This window comes from Hylobates moloch, unplaced genomic scaffold (assembly GCF_009828535.3).
Source record: "Hylobates moloch isolate HMO894 unplaced genomic scaffold, HMol_V3 SCAFFOLD_11, whole genome shotgun sequence".
Lineage (NCBI taxonomy): Eukaryota > Metazoa > Chordata > Mammalia > Primates > Hylobatidae > Hylobates > Hylobates moloch.
Genome location: NW_026652286.1, coordinates 66,759,323 through 66,780,229, shown reverse-complemented (window position 1 = coordinate 66,780,229; position 20,907 = coordinate 66,759,323). Strand labels below are relative to the sequence as shown.

Genomic DNA, 20,907 nt, shown 5'->3' with positions numbered 1-20,907 from the left:
GTGCTCTTATTACATTGCTTTCTCCACTTCACAGGTTAAAGAATGAGCACCCGTAGTTTGCTCTCAGAGGGGTGAAACACTGCATCACCCACACACTGACTTTCAGCTTCCATCCATCTCCCCTCAGCTTGCTGTGTGCTCAGCATGTTGCTAGACTGAGGTTGGGGTGGGGAGGTTGACAGATTATTTGCTCCTACTGTTAGGTTGAGTTGGCCAGAATCTCCTTAACTTCTGATGGTTCCTCTTAGTAATTTTCCATCCAATGACCCCCATCCTGCTTCTTGGTTATAAATTTCCACTTGCCCATGCTGTATTCGAAGTTGAGCCCAATCTCTCCCACTGTGAAATCCCATTGCAGTGGTCCTGATACCCATTGTGATGGTCCTGAATAAAGTTTGCTGTCCCGTGCTTTAACAAGTACATCGAACAACTTTTCTTTAACAAAGACTACTAAGAAGGCACTAAGATGCCTGAATTTAACAGACTTGTAGCCTTTATGAGAACAAGGACTAGCAACAAAACAAAACAAAATAAACGTCAATAATGACAATTAAGGCAAGATAGCGTGGGCACTGGGGAAGCAGCCCAGTTCTTACCAGTTTATTTCAGATAAAAAAAGCCTCAAAGGGAGGAGGCACTTAGTTTGCATCACTGTGAGCAGGTGAGAATATGCATCCAGTTAACCAATTCTGCTTAGAGGGCAACTTAATCTTGCAGAAAGGAGACAGACCTCAAGGGAAGTGAATCCCAGGCCAAAAGAAAGACACTGACAAGGACACAGGGACAGTGAAGCACTTCATCATGTGGGAACAGACGTGCATAAAACAGTCTGGTCAACCTATTCTGTCCAATATGTTAGCCACTAGCTACATAGGACTATTGAGCTGTTTAAATGAGGCCAGTGTGAAATGAGATGTGCTCTAAGTAAAATATACACACTGAAATTAAAAAACTTAGAATGAAAAGTGAAATATCTCAATATTTTGTATCCTGAGACTTTGCTGAAGTTGCTTATCAGCTTAAGGAGATTCTGGGCTGAGACAGTGGGGTTTTCTAAAGATACAATCATGTCATCTGCAAACAGGGACACTTTGACTTCCTCTTTTCCTAACTGAATACCCTTTCTTTCTTTCTCCTGCCTGATTGCCCTGGCCAGAACTTCCAACATTATGTTGAATAGGAGTGGTGAGATGGGGCATCCCTGTCTTGTGCCACTTTTCAAAGGGAATGCTTCCAGTTTTTGCCCATTCAGTATGATATTGGCTGTGGGTCTGACATAGATAGCTCTTATTATTTTGAGATACGTCCCATCAATAGCTAATTTATTGAGAGTTTTTAGCATGAAGGGCTGTTGAATTTTGTCAAAGGCCTTTTCTGCATCTATTGAGATAATCATGTGGTTTTGGTCGTTGATTCTGTTTATATGCTGGATTACATTTATTGATTTGCATTATGTTGAACCAGCCTTGCATCCCAGGGATGAACAGCCCACTTGATCATGGTGGATAAGCTTTTTGGTGTGATGCTGGATTCGGTTTGCCAGTATTTTATTGAGGATTTTTGCATCGATGTTCATCAGGGATATTGGTCTAAAATTCTCTTCTTTCGTTGTGTCTCTCCCAGGCTTTGGTATCAGGACGATGCTGGCCTCATAAAATGAGTTAGGGAGGATTCCCTCTTTTTCTATTGATTGGAATAGTTTCAGAAGGAATGGTACCAGTTCCTCCTTGTACCTGTGGTAGAATTTGGCTGTGAATCCTTCTGGTCTTGGACTTTCTTTGGTTGGTAGGCTATTAATTATTGACTCAATTTCAGAGCCTGTTATTGGTCTAAAAATCACAAGCATTCTTATACACCAATAACAGACAAACAGCCAAATCATGAGTGAAATCCCATTCACAATTGCTTCAAAGACAATAAAATACCTAGGAATCCAACTTACAAGGGATGTGAAGGACCTCTTCAAGGAGAACTACAAACCACTGCTCAATGAAATATAAGAGGACACAAACAAATGGAAGAACATTCCTTGCTCATGGATAGGAAGAATCAGTATCATGAAAATGGCCATATCGCCCAAGGTAATTTATAGATTCGATGCCATCCCCATCAAGCTACTAATGACTTTCTTCACAGAATTGGAAAAAACTACTTTAAAGTTCATATGGAACCAAAAAAGAACCCACATTGCCAAGTCAATCCTAAGCCAAAAGAACAAAGCTGGAGGCATCACGCTACCTGACTTCAAACTATATTACAAGGCTACAGTAACCAAAACAGCATGGTACTGGTACCAAACAGAGATACAGACCAATGGAACAGAACAGAGCCCTCAGAAATAGTACCACACATCTACAACTATCTGATCTTTTACAAACCTGACAAAAACAAGCAATGGGGAAATAATTCCCTATTTAATAAATGTGCTGGGAAAACTGGCTAGCCATAAGTAGAAAGCTGAAACTGGATCCCTTCCTTACACCTTATACAAAAATTAATTCAAGATAGATTAAAGACTTAAATGTTAGACCTAAAACCATAAAAACCCTAGAAGAAAACTTAGGCAATACTACCCAGGACATAGGCATGGACAAGGACTTCATGTCTAAAACACCAAAAGCAATGGCAACAAAAGCCAAAATTGACAAAAGGGATCTAATTAAACTAAAGAGCTTCTGCACAGCAAAAGAAACTACCATCAGAGTGAACAGGCAACCTACAAAATGGGAGAAAATTTTTGCAATCTATTCATCTTACGAAGGGCTAATATCCAGAATCTACAAAGAACTCAAACAAATTTACAAGAAAAAAACAACCCCATCAACAAGTGGGTGAAGGAGATGAACAGACACTTCTCAAAAGAAGACATTTATGCAGCCAAAAAACACACGAAAAAATGCTCATCATCACTGGCCATCAGAGAAATGCAAATCAAAACCACAATGAGATACCATCTCACACCAGTTAGAATGGCAATCATTAAAAAGTCAGGAAACAACAGGTGCTGGAGAGGATGTGGAGAAATAGGAACACTTTTACATTGTTGGTGGGACTGTAAACTAGTTCAACTACTGTGGAAGACAGTGTGGCGATTCCTCAAGGATCTAGAACTAGAAATATCACTTGACCCAGCCATCCCATTACTGGGTATATGCCCAAAGGATTATAAATCATGCTGCTACAAGGACACATGAACACGTATGTTTACTGCGGCACTATTCACAATAGCAAAGACTTGGAACCAACCCAAATGTCCATCAATGATAGACTGGATTAAGAAAATGTGGCACATATACACCATAGAATACTATGCAGCCATAAAAAATGATGAGTTCATGTCCTTTGTAGGGACATGGATGAAGCTGGAAACCATCATTCACAGCAAACTATCGCAAGAACTAAAAACCAAACACTGCATGTTCTCACTCATAGGTGGGAACTGAACAATGAGAACACTTGGACACAGGAAGGGGAACATCACACACCAGGGCCTGTTGTGGGGTGGGGGTAGGTGGTAGGGATAGCATTAGGAAATATACCTAATGTAAATGACAAGTTAATGGGTACAACACACCAACATGGCACATGTATATATATGTAACAAACCTGCACGTTGTGCACATGTACCCTAGAACTTAAAGTATAATAAAAAAAACCTCAATATTTTTATATTGCTTACACGTTGAAGTTTTTTGGATATATTAGGTTAAAATAACCATTAATTTCACTCATTTATGTGGCTATTAGAAAACTTAAAGTTACTTATACACGTCTCTCATATTCAACTGGACAGAGTGTCTAGACCATCCTTTAATTATTATTTTTATTTTTTTGAGACGGAGTCTTGCTCTGTCTCCTAGGCTGGAGTGCAGTGGTGTGATCTCTGCTTACTGCAACCTCTGCCTCCTGGGTTGAAGCGATTCTCCTGCCTCAGCCTCCTGAGTAGCTGGGATTACAGGCACGTGCCACCACGCCTGGCTAATTTTTTTTGTATTTTTAGTACAGACGGGGTTTCACCTTGTTACCCAGGATGGTCTCGATCTCCTAACCTCGTGATCCACCCGCCTCACCCTCCCAAAGTGCTGGGATTACAGGCATGAGCCACACTGTGCCTGGCCCCTTATTCTTTTTTTAATGTTTACTCTTTTTTTTCTTTCTGCTCTCTTTGCCACAGCCATAGTTTTGGGTACTTTCTTTTAAATGAAGCTTCCCTTATCTCATGGGTTACTTACAAAGATGATAAGGAACTCCAAAGGCCTCTGTACTTAACAATGCTTCCGATCCTGCTCCTCTGGGTTGAGACCCGGGCGCCGCCAAGATGCCGGCTTACCACGCTTCTCTCATGGATCCTGACACCAAACTCATCGGAAACATGGCACTGTTGACTATCAGAAGCCAATTCAAAGGACCTGCCCCCAGAGAGACAAAAGATACAGATATTGTGGATGAAGCATCTATTACTTCAAGGCCAATGTCTTCTTCAAAAACTATGAAATTAAGAATGAAGCTGATAGGACCTTGATATATATAACTCTCTACATTTCTGAATGTCTGAAGAAACTCCAAAAGTGCAATTCCAAAAGCCAAGGTGAGAAAGAAATGTATACCCTGGGAATCACTAATTTTCCCATTCCTGGAGAGCCTGGTTTTCCACTTAACGCAATCTGTGCCAAACCTGCAAACAAACAGGAAGATGAAGTGATGACAGCCTATTTACAACAGCTAAGGCAAGAGACTGGATTGAGACTTTGTGAGAAAGTTTTCGACCCTCAGAATGATAAACCCAGCAAGTGGTGGACTTGCTTTGTGAAGAGACAGTTCATGAACAAGAGTCTTTCAGGACCTGGACAGTGAAGGGAGCCCAGGCAGCCACCGTCTCCAGAGCCCTGGGCAGCATTTTCCATCAAGATGTACACAATCTTTTGCCTTTATTTCGTAAAGTTTTATACAGAAGAGAGAAGAGCATGTCTTTACTTGAAAAACTCTTGATCAAGAATTTGGGTGGGAGAAAAGAAAGTGGGTTATCAAGGGTGATTTGAAATTTTCTGCATTACGCTGGCGCTTAATAAGTAATAATAAGGAAATTTCTAACATTCAAAAAAAAAAATGCTTCCTTTGTAACAGTTCTGATATTCCAAATGAACAAATGAGACAAATCTCTTTGAGTCTCTTTAGCTATGAAATTACCTTGAGAACATTGCCTTTTACATTTCTCAATCTTCCATGAAAGCTTGGGTTTTATTATTGGATTCTTTGCTTCCTGAGGTAATGTGAATTTCATTTCTGGGAATTTGGAAGTGATTTTTTGGTAACACTTTAGTTGTTTCCATTTCCTTGTGTCTGAGAAAAAGTACATTGCAATACTGGAACAGGGCTCTTGGGAAGATCCATTTTGACTTTTCCTCATTCATGGGCTTGGTGTGCTTCTCCTTCCCCTGAGGGGTCTCCACAGTCTCTGGTGTAACACAGAGGAGCATTTGGGCCTTTCCTTTCCACTCCTCTTTCAAAGAGGGGAATTCAGAACACTGGCATTATATGAGGGGAGAAGAGGTAGGATCTGATAAGCAAATTATCTCATCTGCAGTTTCGTTACTGTAATTTGGTTTTATCAAGGAGGACACAGGTCGGTAGCCTCCAGCCTTCCTCCTCTGCTCTCAGCACTGGGTGGTGGCAGAAGGGGGATGTGGGGTGGGGGAAAACTTCATAAACATCTTCCCTGGGTGGACAAAAATTATGAACAGAAAAGCCACCACTATTCTTACTACAATGGCATTAAGTATCTCAGATCAATAGCACACCAAACTGTGGAGTTCAAATAAGCTGGTGAATGTTAGAACTCTTAGGAAAGTGAGGCCACTCAGATATAAATTAGCATGGGTGCAGATGGGAGAAACCACCACCAAGAGAAGTTTCTTAGAAGTGCTTTAGAAAGCCTTCAAGTTAAGCCCTCTATTACTAAAATAGGAGAAGGAAATACAGGATGAGCTGTACTTGGCCACTTCAAATTGGGCAAGGTAGGAGTCGTGATAGAGATGGGTAAGGCCTGGGGGAAGAATTCACTTCTAACCTGATGCTGTCACCCACTCTGGACATGTTCAGAAGGCATTCATGGGGGCAGATGGGGGCCTAAATAATCCCTCAGCACATGGACATCAGGCTGTGTGCCAGGTGCTGGGAACACAGGGGATGTGGAAGGCACCACCCAGCCTCAAGGGCCTCCAAGGCAGGGGGAGACAGACAAAGCCATCAGGGTAGTGCAGAGTGCTAAGCACTGAGGCAAGGAGCAATAACAAGCACAGAGGGCATCTAAGTCAGGACAAAGGGAGGGGCAGGTCACGAATACTTCCTGCTGGGGAGGCTAGAGGTGACTTCTGAATAGAATGTATGAGGCGGATGAGGACAGACAGCATCCGAGAAAGCAGAGAGGCTTTTAAGAAACAGTGCATGAGGCTGTGTAAGAGAAGAGAGGGAGAGTAGTGGGTATGTGATGATCCTGAAGAGGTGGGGCCATGTATGATCTAAGAAACAAGGTTGTTCTTTGTCCTGAAATCCACGAAGAGTCCCAAGGGATTTAAAAGTGGTGATGGTTTAATGTTTACTCTTAAACATTTAAAAGTACACTTTTAAATGGTTTAAAAGAGTAAACCATTTCAAAATGGTAGGGAGGGTTTTCATGATCACAGCTGCATTCTAGGAAGTCCACAGACAGGAAATGTGTTAGCTGGGTTAGATACAGTAAGACTATCAGAGGAATTCAGGAGAGACAAGGGCCTGAATGACACCACTGGGAACAGAGGCCGGCCTCAGAAGACTGTTAAGGGGGTAAAGCTACAGGTCTCTGAGACAGACAGGGTAGGATTTAGGTTATCTGTGCTGACAGAGTGTAATGTGGCTCCATGACTCCCACTTAGAGTGTGGGCAGGACCTGTGACTTGATTCTAGCCAAGATAATATGGCAAAGGTGGAGGGTTTTAGCAGATGTCATTAAGGTCCCAAATCAGTTGATTCTGAGTTAGGCAAAATGAATTCTGCCAACAACCTGAGGCAGCTTTGAAGCAGCTCTTTCCCCGGTTGAGCTTGCAGATGAGAATACAACCTTCCACAACTGGGTTGTAGCACTGTGAATCCCTGAGCACAGGACCTAGCTGAGCTGTGTCCAGATTCCTGACCCAGGAAACTGCAAGATGATATATGTGTATTGCTTTAAGCTGCTAAGTTTGCAGTAATTTGTTATGGAGCAATAGAAAACTAATACAACATCCAAGGGTCCTGGGGTTGCCACCCTGGGAACAGCTGGTGAGCAAGACAGTCAAAGCTAGCACTTAGAATTTACTATATTTGTGATATGCCAGGAATGGCACTAAAATTTCACATGGCTCTGATTACCCACAATAGTAAGCTGTACTAATTAACCATTGTACAAAGGAGTCCTCCTTTTGCGAGAGATGAGCAGAAGAACCCATGTTTAGCAGCACATCATTGCTGATCTTTTTTCCCCAAGCCCAGGCAAACAATCCTCAATCAGAAAGCAAGTGATCTGTGCCTTAGAAATTCCAGAATCTGTGGGCCTTAATCAAGGACTCTCTTTCTTTAGTCACTGCCAGCTGGATTTTGGCAAGCAGCATGAAGCCTATGGAATTTTATGTTTCCAGCAGAGAGGAATGAGCCTCAAGACATTTTGGAATGCATCTCCCATTACATCTTCCACGAAATGACTCTCCCTAAAGGGAAGGCAAGAAATATTAAGACATTTTTCATTACTTGCTCAGTTTTATTTAGGTGGACACAACAGTGAAGAACTCAAACATAGTTTGACCTTTATCTACAGACATAGCAGCCTGGATTTTCAGCCTTTCATTCCTCTTTAAATGTAAGTCAGCAGGCTCAAAATGCAGAGCTTGGCTAAGTGACTTCTGTGGAAATATGAAATACAGTAGTGATAACCACCAAGGGCTTTCAAATTCTTGTGTTCTTCTAAGGATCCTTTCCTAACACCATGATTTGTTCTCATCTTTGTGGAAATGAAACCAAGATAGTCTTAATTTGTAAAGTCCTTTTTCATCTGTTGGCAGTCTTCTTACAAAGGATGCAGCAAAAAGAACATATTTTTCTTTCAAAGTTTTGAAGAAATATAGTCATTAAAAAGAATTTAAATTATGCCTAGAGCACCACTTTACAGAATACCATTAAATTGTAATTACGTGCTTTTAAAAAGCCACCTTGTTAAAGAGGAGCTGATGGTTTCAGTTTTTGTAGGGAACACTTGTAACACTGCAGAATTCTACAAGGGCTTTCTCCTCCGGTGGGCAGGGAAAAAACCACCCAATTCATGAGAAACCTCCATAGCTTTCAGGAACTTGAAGAACAATTGCTGATTAAATTTCATGCTTTAGTGATGAAGTATTTTTACAGCTGAAAGAAGAACCCAGAAACATAATACATTTCATTTAAAGCAGGCAGAAAAACCAACCACAAATTAATATCTATTGTATTCCACATGACACAATATCATCATTGTCAATCGTCTTAAATGGTTTCACTTTATTTGTGAAAAATAAAGCCAAAATGCCAACAACTTCCAAGAAGGAACCATTTCATCAGCTCCATCCCCTCAGATAAAACCTCAATTACTGGTAATTGTACATTTCCATCAATATCCCTTTTAAAGAGGTTTATTCTGGGGAATTACTGAGACCAGGAGCTTTAAAAGCTTCAATTTCCCTAATCTCTGAGAGGCTATCTTGAACTTGTATTGAACTTGGAAAGTGGTCAAGACTCACTCCATAATAAGAAGTTAAGGACTGTCACTACTTAAGGTGGAAACCTATTCATTTGCAGAAATATTCCTCTCTCTACCAAGAGGCTAATGAGCCTCCCCTCCTCTTCTCCTTTCTAAAATAAAATCACGTTTGCCTTCTAAAATCAAATAACAGTTGCCAACAAATTAGGATTTATCCTAAGAGTTTGTCCATTCATTTCAACAAACATTTACAGAATGCCTCATCTGGGCCAGTCTCTGTTTCAAGCACTTGCGATACAGCAGTGCATACAAATTCTCACCCTTACAAACCTTTGATTGACCCAGGACTGACAGTAAGCAAAACAAACCAAAGACGAGCACATTTTAAAAAGGTGTCTAAAAACCTGCCTCTGATAGCTGAGCTAATTCTCATAGGCACAAACTGCCCTGACCTGAGCTCACTCTTGGACAGGCAGTTCCCACAAATGAAACTAAACATGCAAACCAGACCCACTGTACAGGTGGAAGTTTCCAGCTTTTTCACGGTACAAGTGTAAGGTAGGACGCAGCATTTTATAGTGTTATGTCCTTCCTCCCCACATTCCTGTGAGGCAGAACAGGAACAATTACTTGACCCTGGAGGAAGATAACGCCTTGTGGTCAGGGAGAGAACAGCAGTTCACGCGGGCTGCCTGGTCTTTCCAGGCCCGCTGCTGCCCAGGCTTCTACTGACCTTGTTAAGTCTGACTCTAGAAAATGAAGGCAGGTACTCAAAAGGTACAGTTCACCCAGAAGAATGTAAATGTGACTGAGCTAAGCAAACGTACAGCTGAGTCTTAGTGTTGGGGGAAGTAGCTTTCATGAAGGCAAAGGGAGCCCCATTCTCTGCCGTGTGGCTTGCTCTTCAGCCATTGGAGCGCAGCTTTTTCAGAGGCATGGACTAAAATGACCTAAGGTGCACTGAAAATGTTGGCTGTAGATCTGAGGAGAGGGTCCATAGCTATAAAAATATTTGGAAGGGGGTTGTAACCCCTCGAAGTTTAAGAACCTCTATGTTGGAAGTCTCTGCCCATCCCTTTGTAAAAGTGAAGATGTGTCGGAACGCTGCCTTCACAGTACTCTGTGTCCCTCCCAGCTGCAAGAATGTTGTTTCCAGCCTGGTTCAGCAGCTTGCTGGTGGTTTACTAGGCAGACGTGAGCCAGAAACAAAATCAGCAACCCTGGAGTGGTCATTTAGGATCTGTTTGTCTCCTTTTACAAAGCAATGAGTGCTTTATAAAAGCATTTCTCCTCAGGAAACTGGCTCCTCAAAAGTCGTTCTCCAAGCCAGCAACTCACAGTAGATGGATGAGTTTACCTGTCCTAATAATACTTTTTTTCCAAGCTGAAATGTATCCCCAGGCCTCCACACCAGCCTTCTGGGGCCCTGAAAGTTGTTTACCAGTAGCTCCACATCCTCCACAGGCTTGTTCTCTCACCTCTGTGAGGGAAGGTTTGAAAGACAACTTGGATCCCTTACTATTCAAAATTACTGTGACTATTTCAAGCAAACTTCAACCTAGAGGATTTGCAGCTAAAGAACCTTAAGGTGGTCATCTGCCTCTGGGAAAAATGATAACTATATCCTCAAAACCAGCAGTTACAGAAACCATAGGAGAGAAAACAAAAACAATGTGGCCTCTCCCAAGAACATAGAGCATTTGCTAGGAGTTTTCTGGCATAGCTTTTACTGTGGCTACACTTTCTCCTCTCAGGCACCGGCCCATGTTTCTGTTGCCTTTTACTGGACTCTGAAGTCCTCAAGGATGGGACCTGCCTATGCGTATCTGCACATCCAACTTGGTACTGGTGCCTGGAACATCACAGACCCTACTGGAGTTCAGAGAGTGGGAATGGCTTGGAGACTTCCTGGTCTCCTATCAATTTTTACCATTTCAAAATACAAACTAAGGATAGTCTACAGAAGACGAAGCTTTTTGTAAAAAAAAAATCATATCCTAGAAAATGTGTCTCATAAATCTTTTTAAATTTTCAAAAGCAACCAGTGTAGAAACTTGTGATGGAACATCTCAGACACGGCAATATAATAATTTTGCAAATTCCATTATTTAGGTTACTGCCATTTCTAAGTCACAGTATAATTCAACAGTAATAAATATCATGTAACAGAATAATTTAACGCACTGATTGCTACTTTGATATTTATCATCAGCTTTCCATTTCAGAAAACATCACAGAAGTACAAATAAAATCTGCTTTTCTGAATATTCTGAAAGGCAGACAGCAGCTTATATAACTTCCGTTCTTCAGAAAACAGTAATTAGATTATGTAAACAACGGTCTGTAAGAGCTAAAAGTAACCTTGGAGGTTCCTCACTTATGGAACCTGCTAACTTTCTAAGACTAGAACTGGGAAGTTCCACAGATGTTAAAGATTTTTTTTGTGTGTGTGTATAAAATGTGAACATAGGATCTATTTACATAGTTGGAATTGGGAACAGTTTTTAACATGTTCTGAATCAGCTTTAAATGTTTATGAAATAAGCTTACATTTGTCTTATCCAACCATTTGTAATCTTTATTCTATAATTCTCCGCCAGTGCTAGAATTTTCTTACCAAATGGCCTCAATTCGGACACTGAATAAACGATAATGAATTTCTTAAAGCTGTGCTTAAATATAAACAAAATAAACCGCTAAGTTTTTCTGGCTCCAAGCACGCCATATGAAGCACACCAATGTCACTTATGTGCCCTGATCACATTCAGGCAAAGTGTTCTTCACTTTAAATACTCCTGTGTTCCATTATTGTTTAAGTAAAATCCTGTTTCAAATGCCTTTGATAACAGAGAAACATCCTGTAGACAAACTCTTTGAAAGTGACTGAATTAACATCTTTTGTGATGTCAGATTTCCCCACTGGGCTCTTTTGGAAGCATTCTTCCTGAATTGAAGTCACTGTGAATATCCTTTAGGTTTCGTCTTGTTAACTCAGTTTTCAGTCAGAGCAGCACTTGGGCCTGCTGCCCTTCAACGCACAGGGCAACAAATAGTGGTTATGGGACTTCCATCAGCCAAGATTGACAACTAACAATGTAAAGAGAGCTTGAGTGTGGGCCAAGGCATCAGACCTTACACCTAACTTAGGACATAGGTCCACCTATGGATCATTAGCCAGTGCATGCTTTTCTTGTCTAACAGTCTTTAAGGGCACATAAGAAACTCACGTTAAATTATATCCTGACATATTATTATTCCATGAAAACAAAACAAATCTTCCAAAGTGCTTGTTTTCCAGTAGCTCTGGGTCTTGTCTCACCACGGGTACAGAAAGGTATTGCTCCGAGGCTCTGACAGGGCTACTGCTCTTGACTAATTATTCTTGTCTTTCTGCTTTTCATTTGATGAGGACTTAAACATAGTTACTTGCTGCAGTTTACTTATCTCTCAGGTGCTTCCTATGAGAAGTTCATAAACCATTCTTCCATAACCTTTTGTTGATCGCCATTTCCATTAGGGACTCAATAAGACACGCTCAATATCTCCCCCAAGAACCATTTATTGCAAACCGGCTGTGAAACCAACAGGGGTGCTTTAGCCAAGTTAAATCCCATGTCACATAAGTCACAGATTTACAGCTCAAGGAAAAAAATCATCAGCAAGAAGAATCCAGAAGTCTCTGTCGGGCATTCTTCTCTCCATTATTTGCTTTAGTTTCACTGTCTATGTTCATAGCTGTCAAAATTGAAAACAAATATTTATGACAGAAATATAGCAGGAATTACCAATAATAATCAATTTCTCTTCTGCCAAAAATTCCTCTCACAGTCTATACCATGTTTTGCTTCTTGGCCTAACTAAATGAATCAATAAACTTTCAGTCCCCTTTGAAAGAGAAAGTCAGAGAGTAACAGAGAAGGAGATCAGAGGTACAGAGAGGAAAGCCAGTAAGGTAAGACAAAAATAAGCAAGAAAGACAAGGAAGAGTGCTGAGCAAGAGAGAGTATGAGACAGAGAGAGAAGAGGGAAATACCAGAAAAAGCACAGAAGTTATCCTTCTTTGGAAATGTAGAGCAGCACCAATTCTTTTCCTCTCTCTCCTAATACTGAGGGGTTCCCACCCCCCATCCCCCCCTACCTTGGTATTAAGGTTTTTAATGCTTGGAAATGGTTTAAATGATGGGCAGGGTAAAGACTGTCAATATTCCCACAAGGCTGCTGCAAAGGCTCTCGGTGGGCTCCCGTAGCCTCTGCCAAAAGCAAACCCTACCTTGAAGCTCTGCTGTCTGGTTCCCCTGCTCCTCTCTCGTCTCTGCAGACATGGGAGTTTTCCCATCAACAACATCCATCTTGATCATGCCAAGGTTTGTCAGGAGTAGCATTGGGTCGATCCCCTGACCACTGCTCTTAATATTCTCCAGTACCTTAAGACACTTGTATGACTTGACCTCACTTATATTTTCCTCCAAGAAGAGATTGTAGAGGCTCAAATCGTTGTACCCTTCAGATTTGAAATGCAGAACTTCAAAAGTGGGGAGGATTTCATACACTTTGAGAACATCTGTCTTCTGTCGGAATGGAACAAACAGCGTGTAGACAACCACGGGAGCCAGCAGGACATAAACCACAAGGTTAATGACACTGAGCAACTGGAAGATGCCCACGGCAATGAGTTTGCACTGAAACTGATTGGGCACGGTGCTGTCATTTCTCAGGATCCCTGATTTGATGCTGCACACAAACTCGTCTGAGAGTGAGGAGAGGCTGAAGTAATAGCCCAGGTAGATACACGCTAACAGTATAATGATGAGTGTCAGCAGGCGGCAGCTAATGTACTTGATGATTAAATTAGTAGAATTTTTCTTTGTCTTCAAGTACTGCTCCACGATTGGGTACTTGAAGTGGCTTTCAGATATCTCCCACAAACTAAAAAATAAAGGAAACAAAAATAACTTACGCACTCATCAAGACCATCAAATATTAAAGGCAGATACACATTCAACAATGTCACACTAAAAATTTCAAACACTCATACTTCTTTACCTACAACTTCAGTAGAGTAGTCAAAAATAAAATCCGTTTAAAAGAGGGAAGAAAAGGAATAAAATACTTTTCCCCTTAATATTTAACAAAAGGCCTAGTTAATTAAATGAGTTAATATTTGGAAATTTTTAGAACGATGCCTGGCATCTGGTAAATCCTAAATACGTGTAAACATACGCCTCTTACAGGCGAGGGGTGGGACAACTCAGGGGGTATGGGCACAAACTACGGGGTCTAAAGGGCATGGTTCAGTTCCCAGCACTCTCACAGCTACAGAAGAGTGTTTTTATCCAGAACAAAAGTGGAGGAGGAGGTTAACAAATGCACTTAGTAATGTTGATCTGAGGGTTAAAGGAGATAATGTACTTAAATAACTCAATACGGTGTGTGAGATATATTAAATATTCAAAAAATGATGGCTATTATTATTCCAATTATTCAATAACAAGAACCAAAAGAAGATTGTGAAAAGGCAAGCCAGGACCTACTCGTTCCCCATTTCTCTCTCATCCCTTGCTCAGCTACCTTGAAATCCTCTGTGCGTCTCCATTAAGGAGTTAAATAGATCAAAGCAAGCAAGCTTCATATAGCACCTCAATCTGTTACCCCTACAAGAACTGCATTTTTAAAATGAGATGGTAACGTTTCACTCATCAAGGGAAGGAGTCTTGACAGAAGGACAAACAAATGGGTGGGATGGGTCGGGGTGAGATTTGGGGACAGTGGACATCCCTGGATCCTACAGGCTGTCACTAGGTGCATGACGTCCCCCTGACTCCACTCCTGCCCTGCCTCCTAGCAATGAGAACTCTGGGCCCAGACTAGCAGTAGAAGGGCAGAGAATTTGTCCTACAAAACCCGATGAGCTGCCTGCTGGGGCTAAGTTACCTTTGCCCTAAGTTGTCGGTAACACCTGGAACTGAGCAGGCTCCATTTCTCATGTCAAGGTCACGTGCACTCTTTGCAGCCTTAATTGCGCGGTTGTAAACTTTGTCAAGTTCTTCCATGATAAATTTCAAGTCTGAGCAAATATGAGGAGCAGCTGTGAAACGCCAGAACAGCGGGGGCAGGTACAGGAGGATCGCAAAGAGCAACAGGATGTAGGGGAAAAACTGAAAAACAAGAGAACAAATCGTGGGCTTAACAGACCCCCCCCATGCAGTAACCTAATGGTGCCAAGTGATGCTCTCATTTTCTCACATCTTGAGACAAATGTGCAGTGTGGAAATTGGGCTCATTACCTAATAACTACTTCTTATGGCTAAATTCCCCTGTCCAGGTAATACCTGACACAGGTAACTACCTATTTTTTTTCTTCCATAGGTATTAATTTGAAGTAATCAGCAACTGCATGGTGACACATGCTGTGTGCGTTCTAATCACAGAAAGAAAATAAAAAAATAAAATTATTCCCATTCCCTGAACAAAATCCCAGTTAAGAAACCTGTAGCTATCACCAAGGCTTCTGCTGGGTTTTTGTTGTTTAATTTTTGTGGTTTTAAGAAGCAACTAAGGCATATGGCTCCATTTTTGCCCTCCTTTGGAATCTGGGAAAATGCCAAAGAAACATATAACTTCCCCCAAAACAAATTAGAAAAGCTTTGACTTCGGTGATTCAGTAATCATCCCAATAAGACAGCTGAAATAAGAAGTTGAATTCACAGAATGCAGAATGAACATGGAACAGACTTTGAAGGCAGTCCAACACCCTCATCGTATAGTTGGATAAACTTGGGCTCAGAGAGGCCATCCACAACAGGCAAGGTAATCAAGAGGAGAGCGTCCAGATCAGGGTGCAGACACACACCAAACAAGACGGGATTTGCACGTCAGAGAGGGTGAGGAGCACCCCAGTAACCAGGACCACTGGTTGGTTAGAGGTGGCTTAGCCTCAGCAGAAGACTTAGGAAGACTGTAAACTGCAGTCAGTGCAGATCTGAATTGAAGCTCAGCGCTGTGGCCTTAGGCAGTGAGGTCACCGAGTCTCTGACCCTCAGTTTCCTTATCTATGAAATGGTCATGGAATAGAGGTGTCATGAAGATTAAAGGAGATAATTGATGGAAAATGCTTAGCAAAGGGCCCGGCATGGAATAGGCACTCAAACACTCCAGGTAACCACAAAAAGGTTAGCTAGGTGGACACGTTATGTTCAGTCCTCACAGTGACCCTGGCAGGGACTCTATAGATGGCTCCATTCCACAAATGGGAAGAGAAAGCCGGAAGCAGTTTCTGGCCCCAGATCACAAAGCTGGTAAGTGAGAGTCAGACTATGTTGCCAACCTCTGTGACCCCAGAGACATCTTTTTCCAATCTAACACACTCTCAATTACTTTACTCCTCTGGAAAACTTCTCCTTACTTTTGGATGGGTCTATCTCCACCATTTCTCAGAGTAGTAATGGAAGAGGCCATGATGGCCTCTAAGTTGACATGAAACCCTCCCTCCCCAAACATTTGTGGGAGTGGATGGCAGACCCCACAACATGGCCCTCACTGTAATTTCAGATGTACAGGGCATTCCCATAAGCCCCTCACTCAGTTTCCCCCATTGCTAATGACTCATATTTCTGTGATACATTTGTCAAGACTAAGAAGCCAACATCGGCACATTATCAGAAACTAAACTTCAGACTTTTATTTGTAAAGTACAGTAGTAGTTTTTCCACTACTGTCCTCTTCCTGTTCCAAGATCCAAATCCAGGGTACCCACTGCATTTAGTTGCCATGTCTCCCTAGACTCCTTGGTTTTGTGACAGTTCTTCAATCCTTCCTTGTTTTTAAATGCATAAAATAATATACATATAAGTTCACAAAGGAAATAGAACACTGATATACAGTTATCAAAATATTAATGTTTTGCATCTGCTTCTTTATTCATACTTAAATTAGGATCTAGCAGATGATCTAACAGCTATTGAAACTTTGAAGTAGTGAAGAGTAAACGATATTCCAGGATATCTGTGATTTTCTGTGGGTGACAAACTCACAGGTACTGCTAATATCACTATGGATTGTTGCCTACATAAAAACTTTTTTAATGCTAAATTTTAGTTGGAAGTGAATAAAAAATAAAGCTGTCATATATTTTCCTATCCCAGTTTGCAGGTCTCCTGTCACTATCACAGACCCACATAAGGAATCTCTGCCCCAGACGCAAGAGAGAAATAAGCACAAATGACCCCAAAACTTTGCAAAGCCCTCTTACCAAGACAGCTGCTTTACTTTGGCATTCTGGCACAGGATGAGGTGTTTCAAAAGTATTAACCCAATTTGCAAAGGGCTGCTACACAATGACACACACAGCAGGCTGTGATTAGCTGAATTTTGGCTGCATAATTCATAGCTGGCTGTGGGGAGAAGGAATGTTCGTTTAATTCTTGCCCAGTCGGAAGGGTGCCCATTAGTTTAAAAACATAACTGCATGACACAGAGTTTCTGCTGCTTCCATAACCATGAAAGCCAGGCATTCTATCTGGGAACCACAGGGAGAAAACTTTTTCTAACATGGGCTTGTGAAACATCTGTATAAGTCACTTTTGTTTCAAAGCTATTTGAATAATGGCATTTCACTTCGAACTGTTCCCTTGAATTAAAAAGTGACTATTTACAGTCTGTGGCATTTTTAAACATGCCCAAGTGGTACAATAATTTGGTATAATAAGTGGTACAATGAATAGTTCAGCACAGCTCATTGTAATTAGAAAAACACATTACATATTGGGTGTAAATTTCCCTAAAATACCCTTGTACCTTGATCACCACTATAATAACATCATTTAATGCCCCATCTCTTGGTTTTCTCCACACTAAAACCTCTTTTTATTTTTTTCACACCAAAAATAAAAAGGCAACTTTCAGTGAGTCTATAAAAATGTAGTAAAACAGGAAATAAGAATCCAAAAAAACCATAAAATTACAGTCTTTAATTTCAAATAAGAAACATGGAAAAGCTGCAGGGCTTTGAGGGTGCATCTGCAGATAGAAACAGCTTTGTTCGTAAGTTGTGTCAACTCCACATTAGGCCTGGGATGCTCAGCATCTCTTGAAGCCATGATGGCACTATTTTGCATGATGTTCGAGTGAGTATTGAGCTCTTCCAAGATTAGGGAAACTTCTCAAATCATCGTGGAACCAAACAGCTGTCCAACTACAATTTTCAGTCTATCTGCCTTAAAAATGTGTGCTGTTTCTGGAAGGGGTTATAGTTAAAACAACAGAAACCTCCAGATGGAAGGAACCTAGAGGGTGAGCAGTACAACTTCCCTCCATATTCAAATCCTTTCTACCTCATCGAAGGCAAAGAACCATCCAATTCGGACTGAACATCTCCTCGCCTAAAATGCATGTGACCTCATCTTAGGGGATTAAGTGCAGATGGGTAAATTCACTCAAAAACATCTCCTGGGGACCTGCTATGTGCCAGGCAGTGGGCTGGATGCATGGCCCCCACAGACTAGGCACAGAGTCTGTCCCAAGATCATACAGGACAGGTGGGAACACAAGCTGATAATTAAATCATCAAAACATGTAGTTACTAAGTACTGAGGGAACAGAAAAGTCCCTAGGGAGGTGGTCAGGGACACTTCATAAAAGAGATAACACCTGAACTATGTCTTAAAGTACAGTGTGGCAATAAAATAAAACAAAGCCTTATGTTAAGACACAGCACAAATGTCACCTCTGTGGCCCTTTGGAATCCTCTTTCCTCTGTTTGGAATCCTTTCCTCCCTGTTTGTCTGTTGAATTCTCACTCATCCAGAGCACCAAGGTAAATGAGCAAGCCTGTGAGTGAGGAAGTAGACAGAGCAGAGGCTGGAAGGGTGTGCTGGGTTGAATACTGCCCCCCAACCCTAACTGATGACCACCTGGAACCTCAGAGTGTGATACTGTTTGGAAATAGGTCTTTGCAAATATAATTAGTTAAGATAAGGTCATGATAAATTAGGGCGGGCCCTGATCCAATGACTTGTGTCCTTATCAGAAGGCCAAATGAAGACACAGAGACAAACAGGAAGAAGCCCTGTGATGACAGAAGTAGAGACTGGAGTGATGCATCTACCATCCTAGGAACACAGAGGACTGCCAGCAGCCACCAGGAACTAGAAGAAAGCACATCACCGACTCTCCCCAAAAGCATCAAAAGGAGTCAATTCTGGCAACACCTTGATTGTGGACTTTTGGCCTCCAAAACTAGGAGGAAATACATTTCTGTTGTAATTTGTTACAGCAGATCTAGGAAATTCACAAAAAGTGTAAGCAGAGACTGAATTAAGAAGGCCACAAATTCCCACACCATACACCATGGGGTACCACTGGTAGAGGGCAAAATCAGATATATTTCAGAAAACCACTATAGAGGCAAAGAAGAAACACATGGGAAGGAGAGGGACCAGGCAGGAGGTCACTGTGGCAGAGAGGCAGGAAGAGAAGACAGATCTGAGAGCAACAGATCGGGGAGACACACACTTCAGTGTCCACACAGAAGAGGGGGATAGAAAAGGAGAAGAACTGAGGATCACGCTGGGTGTGTAGCTCATGCAAGGGCATGGGGGTCGGGGCGGCGGGGGGGGGGGGGGGGGGGCGGGCGGTGGAACCATCAGGTGAAATAAATGAAGCATCCCAGATTCAGAGCAGACGGAAGTGAGGTGGGAGGCAGACCTGAGAAGATGAGAAATTTTGAACATGAGATACCTGCAGTCAAAACGCCCTGGTGTGTAGTAGATAACTGAAAATAAAGGAAAAGAATCTAGCTGTACAATTCAGAATTTGGCAACACACATGTGGTCAAAGCCAACCGTATGGTTAAGATCATCCAAGGAGAATGGGCAGAAGGAGAAGACCAGAAGACCACGGACAGGCCTGAGACCCTATAACACTTAAGGGTCAGGCAAAAAGAGAACCTTGGAAGAAATGGAGAAAAGTGGTCAGAAAGTAGGAAGTAGGTAAACCAAGAACGTCCTGCACTGGGGAAGTGGAGTAAAAAGATGCACGAAGGATGTCTCTTCTGGCTATATGCTGTTCAGGTAATACCGCGGTTACAGACAATCCTAGACAGTGGGAGTCAAGAGTGAATGGCTACCCCAAAAAGCTAATGTGCACTCCCTGAGAAGTTTACAGAAGGCAGAAAATACAGATGGCATGGCTTCTATTCGGCACCCAAGGTGCTGTGGTTTGCACTGGGTGACATTCTGGAGTGCAGCTGGAGGGAACCCATCATGGGGAGAGCCCTGGAGAAGACAGTGAGCAAAGTGTCTGTTCACAGAAGGAGGAAAAGATGCCTACCAAGATAAGTAGAACCAAGTGACAAGGAGCAGCCTTTCCATGGATCTATGAAATGCAGTGAATTGTAATATGAGGCAAGGAGCTCCCTTTCAGTGCAATTTGTGATCATCTGGGAGGGCTTGAGTATTCCAGATTAAGGGTCCATAGGGTTTTCTTGTAAAGGGCCAGAGAGTAAATATTACAGGTTTGAGAGCCACATGGTCTCTGTTGCAGCTGCTCAACCCTGCCATTATAGTGCAAAAGCAGCCACAGATAATGTGTGAGCAAATGGGGCACAGTTGTGTTCCAATAAAATTTTATTTACAAAAACAGGTATGGACTGATTTGGCTCAAGCATGTGTGCCCTAGTTTGCCAACCCTGGCTCTGGATTCTTGCTTCTCAAAGAGTGGTGTGGTCCATAGACCACAAACCTCAGTTATCACCTGGGAGTCTGTTGTAAATGCAGAACTGCAGGTCCCTGTCAGACCTGCTGAATCAGAGCCTAAAGTTCAACAAAATCCCCAGGTGATCTGCATGCACAGAGAATTTGAGAAATGGTCTAGATGGGTGGTGCCCACATTGTACGGCAAGACGGGCTCACATCAGAATCTCCTGGGAAGCTGATAAAAACCACATTCCTGACCTTAACCACAGAAGCTCCAACCTAATGGCCTGGATGGCCTTGGGAGCCTGAATTTTCACAAGGCCACTCTGGCAATGCTAAGGTTTGGAAGCCTCTGGTCTGGAAGCCTCAGAGGATTCCTCCAAGTTTCTGTGAGTCTACTTAAGAGAAATAAAGATTTGCCCACTCTCTTAATTTTGTTCTTGTTTTTCTTATTGGTTTTTTCAGTAAAAAACGGAC

General features: G+C 42.0%; 2 protein-coding genes across 2 annotated transcripts in view; one reads left to right on the top strand and one right to left on the bottom strand.

Annotated features, from left to right (window-relative positions):
- The first annotated feature begins 4,292 nt into the window (after positions 1 to 4,292).
- On the top strand, positions 4,293 to 5,040 carry LOC116476821 (actin-related protein 2/3 complex subunit 3-like). Its single transcript, XM_032167174.2, is given in 2 exon segments — positions 4,293 to 4,448; positions 4,451 to 5,040. Coding segments are annotated over 2 exon segments (534 nt in total). The 5' UTR covers positions 4,293 to 4,318; the 3' UTR covers positions 4,855 to 5,040.
- A 2,727-nt stretch (positions 5,041 to 7,767) lies between these two features.
- PANX1 (pannexin 1) overlaps positions 7,768 to 20,907 on the bottom strand; it is a 53,832-nt gene continuing 40,692 nt past the window's right edge. Inside the window, exons 3-5 of the mRNA XM_032167173.2 lie at positions 14,672 to 14,895; positions 13,011 to 13,666; positions 7,768 to 12,475 (exon numbers count right to left, since the gene is read on the bottom strand). Of these exons, the coding sequence (XP_032023064.1) occupies positions 12,396 to 12,475; positions 13,011 to 13,666; positions 14,672 to 14,895 (960 nt within the window). The 3' untranslated portion in view covers positions 7,768 to 12,395. The remainder of the gene's footprint in view (positions 12,476 to 13,010; positions 13,667 to 14,671; positions 14,896 to 20,907) is intronic.